This window comes from Anser cygnoides, chromosome 2 (assembly GCF_040182565.1).
Source record: "Anser cygnoides isolate HZ-2024a breed goose chromosome 2, Taihu_goose_T2T_genome, whole genome shotgun sequence".
In the NCBI taxonomy this organism is placed as follows: Eukaryota; Metazoa; Chordata; class Aves; order Anseriformes; family Anatidae; genus Anser; species Anser cygnoides.
In genome coordinates this window covers 19,740,860-19,754,146 of record NC_089874.1, presented here as the reverse complement: position 1 = coordinate 19,754,146, position 13,287 = coordinate 19,740,860, and the positions used below count along the sequence as shown (strand labels likewise).

General features: G+C 39.2%; 1 protein-coding gene across 3 annotated transcripts in view; it reads left to right on the top strand.

Annotated features, from left to right (window-relative positions):
* The window catches only part of SPAG6 (sperm associated antigen 6), a 39,364-nt gene that overhangs the window by 13,923 nt on the left and 12,154 nt on the right, over positions 1 to 13,287 (top strand). For all 3 annotated transcript variants that reach the window (XM_048061779.2, XM_048061780.2, XM_066991616.1), the window contains 4 exons: positions 2,460 to 2,643; positions 9,426 to 9,631; positions 10,523 to 10,696; positions 13,119 to 13,271. In XM_048061779.2, the coding sequence (XP_047917736.2) occupies positions 2,460 to 2,643; positions 9,426 to 9,631; positions 10,523 to 10,696; positions 13,119 to 13,271 (717 nt within the window). The remainder of the gene's footprint in view (positions 1 to 2,459; positions 2,644 to 9,425; positions 9,632 to 10,522; positions 10,697 to 13,118; positions 13,272 to 13,287) is intronic.

The window sequence follows — 13,287 nt, the reverse complement described above, 5'->3', positions numbered from 1 at the left end:
AACCTCTTCTGGCACAGCTTAAGGCTGTTCCCTCTAGTCCTATCACTAGTTATCGGTGAGAAGAGGCCGACCCCCAGCTCCCCACACCTTCCTTTCAGGCAGTTGTAGAGAGCAATGAGGTCTCCCCTGAGCCTCCTCTCTCCAGACTAAACAACCCCAGCTCCCTCAGCCGCTCCTCACAGGACTTGTGCTCCAGTCCCTTCACCAGCTTCGTAGCCCTTCTCTGGACACGCTCCAGGGCCTTGATGTCCTTCTTATACTGAGGGGCCCAAAGCTGAACACAGCACTCGAGGTGTGGCCTCAGCAGAGCAGCGTACAGGGGAGCAATTACCTCCCTGGTCCTGCTGGCTATACTATTCCTGATATAGGCCAGGATGCTGCTGGCCGCCTTGGCCACCTGGGCACACTGCTGGCTCATGTTCAGGCAAGCATTGACCAGTGCCCCTGGATCCTTTTCCTCTGCACAGCTTTCCAGCCACTCTGCCCCAAGCCTGTAGCACTGCATGGGGTTGTTGTGGCCAAAGTGCAGGACCCAGCACTTAGCCATGCTGAACCTCATCCCACTGGCCTCTGCCCATTGACCCATCCTGTCCAGGTCCCTCTGCAGGGCCTTCCTACCCTCCGGCAGATCGACACTTCCCCCCGACTTGGTGTCACCTGCAAACTTACCGAGGGTATACTCAATTCCCTCATCCAAGTCAGCAACAAAGATACTAAAGAGGATGGGCCCCAACACCGACCCCTGGGGAGCGCTACTGGTGACCGGTCACCAGCTGGATCTCACTCCGTTCACCACCACTCTCTGGGCCCAACCATCCAGCCAGTTTTTAACACAGCAAAGCGTGTACCTGTCCAAGCCATGGGCTGCCAGCTTGTCCAGGGGAATACTGTGGGAGACCATGTCAAAAGCCTTGCTGAAGTCTAGGTAGACTACGTCAACAGGCTTCCCCTCATCCACCAGGCGGGTCACCCAGTCATAGAAGCAGTTGAGGTTGGTCAGGCAGGACTTGCCTTTCATGAATCCACGCTGACTGGGCCTGATCCCCTGGTGGTCCTGTATACATTGCGTGATTGCACTCAAGATGAGCTGTTCCATCACCTTTCCTGGCACTGAGGTCAGGCTGACAGGCCTGTAGCTCCCCGGGTCCTCCTTACGATGCTTCTTATAGATGGGTGGCACGTTAGCAAGTCTCCAGTCATCAGGGATCTCTCCGGATGACCATGACAGCTAATAGATGAGGGAAAGTGGCCCAGCAATCACATCAGCCAACTCCCTCAGCACTCTTGGGTGGATCCCATCTTGCTCCATGGACTTGTGACAGTCCAGGTGGAGCAGCAGGTCTCCGCCTGAACTGTGGGGGGTTTCTTCTGCTCCCCATCCCAGACTTCCAGGTCGGGAGGATGAGTACCCCGAGGATAAGTGGTCTGACTAGTAAAGACAGATGTAAAGAAGGCATTAAGAACCTCAGCCTTTTCCTTATCCTCAGTAGTCAGTTGTTTCTGGCAGGAGTGATTTAACTGGGCTCTGAATTTTGAAACTGAAAGGAGGGGAAGAAATGTAACTTTCAACTTCCACATCCCGATGATAGCTATGAAACTGTGGAAGGAGACTGTGAAATATGACTTCTGGGGGAATATGCAGTTTACATGGAACCCCATGATGTGTGCAGCATCATACATTATAAAGATGCTCAAAACAAGTACCTGCTCCAGCACTGAGGCAGATGGGTAGAAGGACTGAGACAATTGCTTGGATTTTGCGTGAATTCGTTACAGAGTCACCAAGCTGCTTAGTCCTGTTGAAAGTGAGTCAGTTCTGGACACGTGTGGTAGAACTGCAGCTTGCTGGTCAAAACTGAGTCATCCAGGGCTAGGTGTCTGCTAGGCTGACTTTTTGGGATCTTAGCTATGGATTGAGGCAGTATTTAGGGATTTGGGTCCTAAACCTTTTTGCTGGATCTTATTCTCTGTGTCTGTTTCCCATTTGTGAATGTAAACAATCTTTTTTCATAGCGATGTTATGAGGGTACAATATACATCACGAATTGTGAAGCCTTGTGAATGTTGCAGATGGGTAGAATTATTTTAGAAGCTTGCCCTACATAACCTATATAAGCTGGCTAAATATGTTAAGAGCTATTGTTTTTGCAGGTCTTATCACTCACTACTCACTTAAATAAACAGACTTATCTAGGCTATTATCTTTTCTCCATATCCTCTTAGCCCTCTCATTTTTTCTGTTTGTTTATACACTTACTGCAAATTTTAGATCATAAGCTGACTCAAAGAAGGACTGTATGTTCATTGTTTGTATGATGTCTGGTGGTCCTGATTTGGATCTGTGTGAGATACTGCTGCAATTAAAAAAGTCTAATTTATGCACATAGGTGCTCTGTTATGCTATAAACTACTTAATTTTATTAAAAGCATTTCTTTTTTTTTTTTTCTTATTTGTATAGCGTTTTTACAAGAAAGCAGCTGCATTTGTGCTAAGAGCAGTTGGTAAACATTCTCCACAGCTAGCTCAGGCAGTAGTTCAGTGTGGAGCACTGGAAACACTTGCAATTTGCCTGGAAGATTTTGACCCTGGAGTCAAAGAAGCTGCAGCTTGGGCACTCGGGTATATTGCCCGACACAATTCAGGTAACAGGTTACACGTGTGTTATCTTTCATCTCATGTGAGAGTTGTAATAAATTGTATTATTGTGATGTTCATAAATTAGAACAAGATGCTTCTTCTTTACTGTTATAAAATTTTAAATTTGGAATAAAGACCTGCGCTAACGTTAAAAATCTGTCAATGCTACCTTATGTGGGAAGCTGGCATATCTGACATCCACAATGCCCCAGTATGTGAGAGGTGATCTAAGAAGAGATGGATTGGATTTGTGACCAGAAAGTAGCGTTCTGCTTTATTCTCCTTTGTGAAGAAATTTCAAAACTTATACATATTATATAACTGTTACTATGGAACAAAGATTATTTTGCTCACCATTAATTCTTATTTTATATACATAATAGAAGGGAGAAGCCTAGGCAGAACCAAGTTTCATTCATCGGACAGCACTGCCTGCAGGATAAATGTGCTAAATTCATTGCAGTGACTATATATATTATCCTTAGCCAGTAGACCACACTCTTCTTTGAGAGTCAGGAATAGATCCTAGGAATCTGATATTGAGCAGTTCACTGCTGTCTTGCAAGCAGTTATATAACTCACTGGCAGTGTCATGTTCCTATTTAAAAGCAGATCCACGTGGTCAATAATTCTTTTACCAGCTATTTATATAGTTCAAGTAAAAGTTTTGAACTATGAATCAAAGAACTGAGAGAAGAAACTGCTGCATGGAAAGGATGGAAGAAATGGCTTGTGTTCATATTGCTTAAAGTTAAAATAATTGTAGGATCACAACATTAACTTATGTGTTGTTTTGGTTCTAAAAGGTACGTACACTGAATTTGGAAGTTATTCTTTTATTTCTTTCTTTTTTAATTTTTTTCTTTTTTAATCAGTGTGGAGTGCTGGACTGCAGAAGGTATGGGAGATTTCCTCTTCCCATTTAGAGAGATGGTTAACTTTCTGGGACAGACTACAAAGTTATCAGCATCTCGCAAATGGGCTGCTTTTTATCAGGGAACAAATTCATTCTTGGTGCACCTCTGTGTGCTAAGGAGCTTTTATCTTTTGGTTATTGGGCCTGAATCCCTGAAAATAAGTGTTGCTTTCATCTGAAACATATCTTCTTAAGTGTCATTTGGAAGTGTTCCTTTGTATAAATGTATGTAGTCGGAGTGTGTGTATGTGTTACTCTTAACGTAAACATTTCTGTAGTTTTGTTATGTCAGTAAATCAATATTGACTCACCTCAATTGCCCTTTGTGCTGTTCATTGCATGAATGCTGGCTGATCTTCAGGGTGATCCTGTTCACTCTGTGATGGCATTGTCTGCAAAGATGGAGATGGTGTAGAGGCATTGAATAGAACAAACTTCTTATACATTTTTTTATTCCATAGTTATGAATTATTTATTCACTGACAATGAATTAATGTATGTCCCATGTCAATTTATGCCAGGATTAAGAACAGCATTTTCAGAAATTAGGTTGAAATTGCAAGTGCTACCAACCTCAAGCATAAGGACAAGGACAGATTGTTTGATATAATCAGTTAAAAAAAAATAAAAATTCTCTGCAGCCAACTGGGGGATTTACCTTCTTCTATAACAAAATTGCAAGAAGTCTGTAAAATAATGATTACTGAAAGTAGAGGAGTTATTGACTTGTCAGTGTTAGGTGAAAGGTTGAACTAGATGATCTTAGAAGTCTTTTTCAACCTTAAATGATTCTATGATTCTAAGATCATTCTGTGCATGGTATGGCTCTTATATTGCTACAAGCATTCCTTTGCAAAGGAATATTGTTGGAGATGGGATACAACGATAGATGGACCTGGTCTTACCAACATCTGCTGTTTACTGTTAAGAAACTCTGGATTAGACTCACACGCTTATGTTGATAAAGTTTGGCAGTTATGATTTTCTGTCATTAACTGTGGACACATATTACGGCTTAAACTCTAAAAATAGAGCAGACTGATAAATGGTTTTCCCCACCCACAAGTAGTATTTCAGTTTCATAAATCGTTTCTATTCCCGTGGGGATAACATTAAGACAAGACATTTTTTTTTTTTTTTTTGTTTAACCTCCTGAAAAGACCGTGGAGGAGGGAGGCTTATTTGCCCCTCAGAAAGAATAGTTCCATGATTAGGGCATATGTCTGGGATGTGGGAGATGGATTAAAGTCCTGACCTGTCTTAGGCAGGATGTGAACCTCTGTCTCCCTGAGTGCAAGCAAATGCTCCCAGCATTAGGTGATAACTGCTCTGCTGTGGGAGGGATTCTCAGTTTTTTATCAGAAATTCTAGTCCATGACCTGGTAAAGCTGCTCTCTAGGAACTGCAGTGTATGTTCCCGTGAAAAGATTTTGAGAAATCAGTACTCTTTTCTTCTATGGTGATTTTCTTCCTGGTTGGCAAGTTCCTTTCTATCTTACTATCTATCACTATCTATCACTTAAAATACAGTTCTTCTGTAAACAGATGTCTCCAGAAGGCGTGTTAGATTTTAGGTCAAGACAGATATCTCATGAGATTCCAAGACACTAGAAATCCTGCTGGATCAGTTTCCAAAACTTAGCAATGGCTCTTGCAGTTCTGCTTTTTCTTGAAGATCCCCTTGAGCTGAATTTCCGATGCTGATTTTACTCCAAGGTATAGGGATCAGTGTGCTCTATTTTTGCTGTGCTCTAATCTTGCCAGTTGGTATTTCTACTGTATACTTGTGTTTGGAAAGAAGAGAAGTGTTTCAAATACCATCAAAATACTATCAAGTCCATGAAAAGCATGTTGTAAATTTTTACTTATACCATATGCAGTTAGATTGAAAATGCAAGATTCTTCTGTTTGAGAGAAATGCGTATCACTTAACTTTCTATTTGCTTTGCCGACATAAAAGTGTAAGACACATGATTTATTAATGTTCTCTTACCTGCTGCAGCATTTGGTAAACTGATAGGAAAACAAAACCAAACAACGCTATTTATGCTCAAGCATATTGCTGAGAGAGGAGTTAAATGCATTTTTTGAAGTGCTGTGGTGCCCACAGGATTGCAGGGTAGTTCGCTTGGAAGGGACCTTTGGGAAGGCTCTAGTCAAGCTTGCTGCCTAAAGCAGGGTCAGCTACTAAGTTGCTCGCATCTTCAGTGATGTGCCTTTGGTAGTAATTTTGTTTTATTCCAGGATCTAGGTTTGCCCTGTAGTTTGTGACCACCATCCATCTGATTTGAATTTTTCCCGCCATTCTCAGTGGAATCGTCACTGCTGTGGTTGTAATGGTCTGCATAAATCAGTGACCCTGAAGTGCAGCCTTTTGGCTGCTTGTGGACTTACTCTTCCTGTGTGGCCATCACACAATCACATGATCTTCGGAAAAATGCAGTATTAGTGGTTGTTTTAGTCAAAACCCATTATTTCCCGTGGCTACACGTGCCACCACAACACGGTCTGTTTGAGAACACTGCTCTACATTGAAACATGCCTTTGTTTCCAAGCAAAGAAGGTTTTGCTGCTGTCTTCCACTATGTGGATATGGCATTTGCACCTGGCTGGTTTGCCTGCCCTGGGGACTACCTTGCATATTCACTTCCTCATATTCATTTCTCTGCCTCATCTTTTTTTAATCCATACTATTATTGCTAGCTTGTTAATGTGAGTATGGATTTTTTTTTTTTTCCCCAGATCAATCCTGTAAGACTTTCCATTGATTTCAGAGGGTATGTAGTCAGGAGCTTATTGACTCCTCTTTATTCACTTTCAGCTCTTCCTGATCGCATAAGCTCGTGACTAGGCCTCAACTTACGTTGAATTAATTTCTTAGTCCCTGCTGACCACTTTTGTATTAAGACAAATCAGTACAACCCTAGTACCACTTTTAGGTGAAATGGTGACTTCTTAAATTCCAATGTCTTTCTGTATAAGTCTTTCTTATAACCTCCATGTCAGCCTGTCTTCCTGTCTGCCGTATCTTCCTCTGCTAAAATTCTCCTCATAGTTCTGGACAGAAGCAGCTTATCTATGGTGGGTTTTCAGACCAAATTCTCTTGTCTCTGAGTGTATGTGAAATCACAGTTCCTACTTTCCCTCATGTAGGGAGATGTCCAACTTTATCACCATGTAGTTAGATGGGTCTTTTGGTCCATGCTCTAAACTGCAGTTTCAAGCTCTGGGTTTGAGTCCACTTTCTGTGGGTTCAGATGATGTTCATAAGTCTTTCTTTTTTTCTTTTTTTTTTTTTTTTTTCTGATGTCTTTTCCCTTCTTATCAACTCTCGGTCTTGTCTGTAATCTGGTAATGGTGTCCTGGAACATTGTTAAGAAAAGTCTTTTTGTATTTTTGGTGATTCTGTTCCATCTCATTTAATTTCTTTGGCTGAATACTTGTTTTTAAAAGTGTCTGTATTTCTCCTTTAACTCTTTCTCAGCATTCTTTTCTTTTCACATCTCTCTGTGTTCTGTAATTAGATAGCAAAATTTTGTAAATAATAACAGATACATAGTCTGAATTAAAGTTGTTCTACCAAGTGGGAAGGTTAATTAAGATTTGTTTCGAGAGAAATAATTGCAATTATTATACAATCATTACTACTTAGAATCGTAGTTTTGGGCAGAGACTGTGGGGGAGAAGTGATGGGAGGATGCATAATTTCTTTTGTCCTTGCCTCGGCTTTCCTGGATTTCTGACAGTCTGTTTACTACTTGACTGTCTTCTGACACATGGTACAGCCCTACATGTGGTAAGTTATTAGCCATGAACCTTATAAACACCAGTGGAAGAACAACCGTTTAATTAACCATGACCAACAGTAACCATCAGTATTTAAATGATATCAGGCTTCTAACAGCAAGAGCTGATCTAAATTGAATCAGATTTAGTTTGCTCTTTTAAAAGAACTTTTATTTCTACTTTTACATGCCTGGGCATTGCTTTGACCTTAAAGTATTGCTCTTTTCCTCCCTACTTGAACTTCATAATTTCAGCTCATAAGGCATCAAAGAAACACCTTCTTCTAGTACTATCCTGTACCTCTTGGCATTATTTTCATGATATTAGTATCTTCTCAGCAGAGTGTAGACAAATGAGATGGTTGCTCTGAAGTTGCTTCTGAGACATTGGGTCAGTAACTGAGGCATGGTCAGATTAATCAAGACCTTTGGTCGGTAGTTCATGATGTATTTCTCTTGGTCAGTGTCCAGAAGAAATCAAAGAAGGAAGAATTTGAAGAATTTATTTATTTATTTTTAGTGAGAAGCTTTTTTATACCACTTACATTGTTTAGCTTGTTTTCTGGTTTGTTTTTATATGTACTTCAGGTACATTTCATTTCAGTTCTGTAAAATTGCAGATTGACCATTTGGCAAGATTTTGTTCAAATTGTGTGATGTCTATTTGCAGGGTACACACTGCACACTTTCAGCCAAATAGTCATTTGAATGGTTAATTTTTGTATTAGTTTATTTAAAAATCACTGCATTACATATAATTTTTGAAGTAATATTTTTATCCTTTGCTTAAAATTCTATATCATGTAAAATAGCATACAGTGTAAATATTTGAATGATCACATGTATTGGAGTGTGTGACTATAATTCACTAATTGAAAACAAATCTGGTCAGAAAAATTATTTGGATGCTAACAACCTAATGATAACGTGACTTACAGATTTCATGAAAAACTGTATTAGTCTATGTATATTTAATGAAGTATGCTATATTTTTCTTAGTATGAAAATCTCTTTATGGATGGCCTATAAATCAAAAGCTAAGTTAGAGTCTTGAAATACGACAGCTATATGTTGCCATGGTACTGTAAGTCAAGATAAATGTTAAAGATAATAATGGATATGCATAATAAGGTGTAGCAAAACTCAACTAAGACCTAATAGATTATTGAATTCCCCATGATTTTTACTACTTTTCCAACACTATTTTAAAACAGCACAGCTTTGTTATACTATAAATTTTGCTTGTGGTATCCAATAATTCTTATTTTAGGACTGTGATTAATGCTGCATATATGGACAGAGCTAATGAATTTCTAATAGTGTAATTTTTGCTCATGTCAGCTAATCATATGCTCAGCTTTTTTTTTTTGTCTTTTTATTTAAGGTGCAGTTAGTTAAGGATATTGTACTAATCTCAGACACACAATATCCCACTGATGATATTTCTAATTTATCTAATTGTGTGTGATAAAATTTTCATGTCATTGAAGTATAAATTCTGTATTTTCCTGTGTATGGTAGCAAAGCCTAATTTTGATAGGTGAGTTCAGTTTTTCCGGTCTTTTATGTAAGATAAATCTTCTGTGTATGTTTTTTGTATTTCTGGTTTTGGCATTTGATCTATGCTAGTATCTGCTTATCATTTAAAGAGGGTAAAATGCTCCCTAATTAGGTGGTTGGTAAAATTTTGGTACTTTGGCTTTCTGTGTTGTTGTTAGCCATGCATAAAATGCTTTCCTATTGATCAGTGTAGAATAGCCAGGGTTTAAACAGCTGACATCTGCTTACTTTAAAAAAAAAAAAAAGGAAAAAAAAAGAAAAAGAAAACAGAATAACAAACCATTTCAGCCTAATCTACCTCAAATGTGTGCATGTAAATGGGGGTCCATCTATTGACCTGCATTCTTTTCAGTTTTGGATTGGTCCACATGGTTTATGAAACCAGGAGGGCTGATTTGAAATGCAGATGTCGAGACAGTGAGCTACACCCTCCCCTTTTTCCTTTGCTGTATCTGTCAGGGTGAAAAATGGCTTGCACAAGGGTCAGTCACCCATACTCACTTAATTACTTTCCTTGGACCTACAGAACTGTCACAAGCTGTGGTGGATGCAGGAGCTGTTCCTCTTTTAGTGCTCTGTATCCAGGAGCCAGAAATTGCTTTGAAAAGGATTGCTGCTTCAACTCTCAGTGATATTTCAAAGCATTCTCCAGAGTTAGCACAGACAGTAGTGGATGCAGGAGCTATCGCTCACTTAGCTCAGATGATCCTGAACCCTGATGCTAAACTGAAGGTACATTTAAAAATTATTTTTTTAATCTCCATTTCACCAGTCATTACTTGATATTGAATCAATGACACTGATGTGCATATTTATTTAGAAAGCTGTCGTTTTGGGTGTTAAAATGTAACTACATAGTGACGGAGTTCTGAACGTGTTCACTGATCTAGCTACTGGATAAAAAAACTGCTGCTCAGTGAGGATCAGCTAAACAAATCTTTAAAGTGAATGGTATTTTTTTGGGGGGAGGGGAAATTATGTATCATCATATGAAGAATGCAATCTGATGTATGACACCCTGTCCTTTTAGTTTAACATTGTCTGACAGATACTTTTAATGCACAGTTCAGTTACAGAAAAGGTTTTGCATGCTTAAGATTATACCATAAAACGGTTAATATTGAATGCATTATTGTATTTTAGAATGTGCTATCCAATGTGAATAGCTCTTGTTGAAGACTTCATCACAAGTTTAACTGAAAAAAGATTTCCTTAATATATTTTTCCTGTTTTACTCTAACAGAAACAACATTAAAAACAGTACTTCAAACATAGATAAAAATTATTTGAGGTCTGACAGACCAAACTTATACAAATAAAAATACTTTCTGTAGATGTCACTGATTTTTAAATTATAGTTTTAAATGGTGTATATTTTTTCTTTTTTATTGCATAGCAGTTTGAATGACATGAAACAAAGAAGAAACTTTTATTCAGGAACCAGCAAATGTTCTCTGCCATTATATTCGTGCATGAATTGATTCAGTGAATTGTAAAATAGCTGTAATTGTTTTCCCTATCTTGCTTTGTTTTCCTTGATGCAATAGATTTTTGTGTGCAGGAGGAGTGTGTGTTGCAGGCTGTTTGTATACTATTGATTTTATAACAATTTTTATTTACTAGCGTCAGGTGCTGTCAGCGCTAAGCCAAATAGCAAAGCATTCAGTGGATCTTGCAGAGTTGGTGGTTGAAGCAGAAATTTTCCCAGTTGTGCTCACATGCCTGAAGGACTCAGATGAATATGTCAAGAAAAATGGTGCAACTTTAATTAGAGAGATAGCAAAGCATACGCCTGAGGTAAAACCTTGAAAATGCAAATGCAAGGTCATATCATTAGATTTTACACTTTAAATAAAATACAGGATTATTCTGTCATTTGCTTTTCGAAAGAGAGGGCAAATGGCTGTTTGGCATATTCATTGGAAAAATATGGAAATGCTTGCTGATATTATGAGATGTGTATTGAATATGAATTGGCTTAAGAAAATTGGGAATCACATAAAGTATACCTGACTATTTCATTCCTTAAGATATCAGCACAAAGAGGCAGTTTTAGGCTGACAGTACTGTCAGCATTAGATATTAAAAATATCATGAGTAAAGCCTCAGAGAAGTCATGATAGCAGCTTACGAATGACAAGAACATGTTGTAACAATAATAGATGGTGTGTGTCCTTCTAAAAAAATCTTTTGGGGTTGCTGGTATCACATTTTAATTATTTTTTCCAATAACAACGAAGTTCAAAAATTCCCGTATTTATTATTAAACTGATAATGATTGCTTATACTAGCTTGTGTTTGTGATCTGAGTGTCACCATTTACATTCTTTTTGCCAATAATAGATACAGGAGGATGGGGAGGTTTAGCAGAGCAAATGCAGAATGAATAGGAAAAACAAACAATTATATTCATTTGTCAGATCATAGAATCAGTTAAAAGGCTCCAAAATATGACTGTGGAATGAAATATAAGGAATGTATTTGTGGAGTGTGCTAGTGCTGAACACAGCCATCATGATACTAACTTAACAATTGAGAATTGTTTTATCATGAATATTGTGCTGCTGTTTCTTCAGCCTGCTTGTGTTGTAGCTGTTGTTTATTAAAGGTTGCAGTCTTGTTTTCCTACATTTCCTACTTTCCCTCTGCACCTCATGACTGATGTAACTTTGCTTTCTCAGAGAATTGAAGAAATTATCTTTATCAAAGGCAGGCACTGGAGTTGGGAGTTAGAGGCCAAACTCACAGGACTCCAGGCTAAGGTAGAGGAGCTGCTAGCACAGGATCCTTCATCCAAGGCCGCTTGGCCGTTCTAGCTGCACTGTAAAGGAGCCATAGGAGGTATCTTAGTGACTCCCAGTGGAAAGTCGCAACTGACGTTTAACTTTAGAAAGCTTTAGAAAGCTCTCTGTATCACTGAGCAACTCTCTTGAAGCAAAACACATTGCAGCAGAGATAGACTGACAAACGTTATTTCTAGAGTTGTCAGCTGTGTCTGTCATGCAAACATTGTGGCTTTTGGATCTCTGCTTTCTATCTGTATACGCTGTAAAATTCATGTGAAGGCCAGGATATGGGGGTCTTGAAGTGGGGCCTGGGGATCACAGCACCAGGGAGTGCATCTGTGCAGCAGCTCTGTGCATCTAAGTGCACGTGGCTGTGCCCAGACACAGGGCTTGGGCATTGCTGGCTGCACTTGGCAGTCATGTGAACAGTTTTTCCTAAGTAATAGCTTTAAATTCCATGTAGTTGTTTCATGAATAAACAATCCCCTTTTAAAGGCTCAGAGGTAACAGTGGATTTCATGTTAATAGAAACCAATTGGATTGGAAATCCACATAACCTCCAATTTTTGTTCGTTTAAATGCAACTCCTGAGAAGGTATTTCTTTTGCTTTGGAATCTTTGGAAAAAAATGTGATATACCCAACAATGTAGGAGGAAATAACCATAATATGAAATTATGTTAATTTCTATGCATTGTTGATACCATATATACTCTACTGCTGTCCCTCAAGTGACGTGAGAAGTGATACCACTTGGAAAGAAATATGTTTCATAGCTTAATATCCACAGCAAGCATCACAGACTGTGCACATGATTTTCATTTAAAAGCAAGGCTATATAATTTGGCATTCAGGGGCAAACTCCATCACCCATTAAGGGTGCTCCCTGGACACATTCTTTAGAGTACCATAACATGGCAGAATGGTGTAGTCCAAGTTGGTTTCGTGCAGCCGTGACAGTTGTCTTTGGCTTTGTGCCCAAGCTGGGGAATCCACAAGGGCTCTTATGCTGCAGAGGTTATCTATAAAGTGCAAGTGAGAGGAAGAGTGGGATTTCCCCTCTGTTCTTGCACAGAAATTTGTTGGCTTGGAGTAGGTGTGTCTTAAGGTCATTCGTGTATTAGGTTGTCACTTGGATGAATCTTTGGTGTATAATAATGGAGCTGAGAATATGTCATCCCTTGCTATACAGCATCAAGAATTCAGAATCCTGATTTCCTTACAGTAAAGTCAATCAAAATCAGGGTAGCAAAACAGTTTAATTCTTGAGAACTTCATGCTTCACTCAGTGCTCGACAAGTCAGCATGATACGTCAGTCTTATTCCAGCTTTATTTTGTAAGTCAGGAGCAATACATGTAAAGACTTTTATAATGTGGTGCTTTATGCCTGTTGATACTTCACGGTATCTAATCTGTTCCGTTTATCTTTGCAGCTTTCACAGTTTATAGTAAATGCAGGTGGAGTTGCTGCTGTGATTGATTGTATTGGCAGCTGCAGAGGGACTGTCAGACTGCCTGGCATCATGATGCTTGGTTATGTAGCAGCTCATTCCGAGAACCTGTCAATGGCAGTGATTGTCTCCAAGGTTAGCTATCACTTTG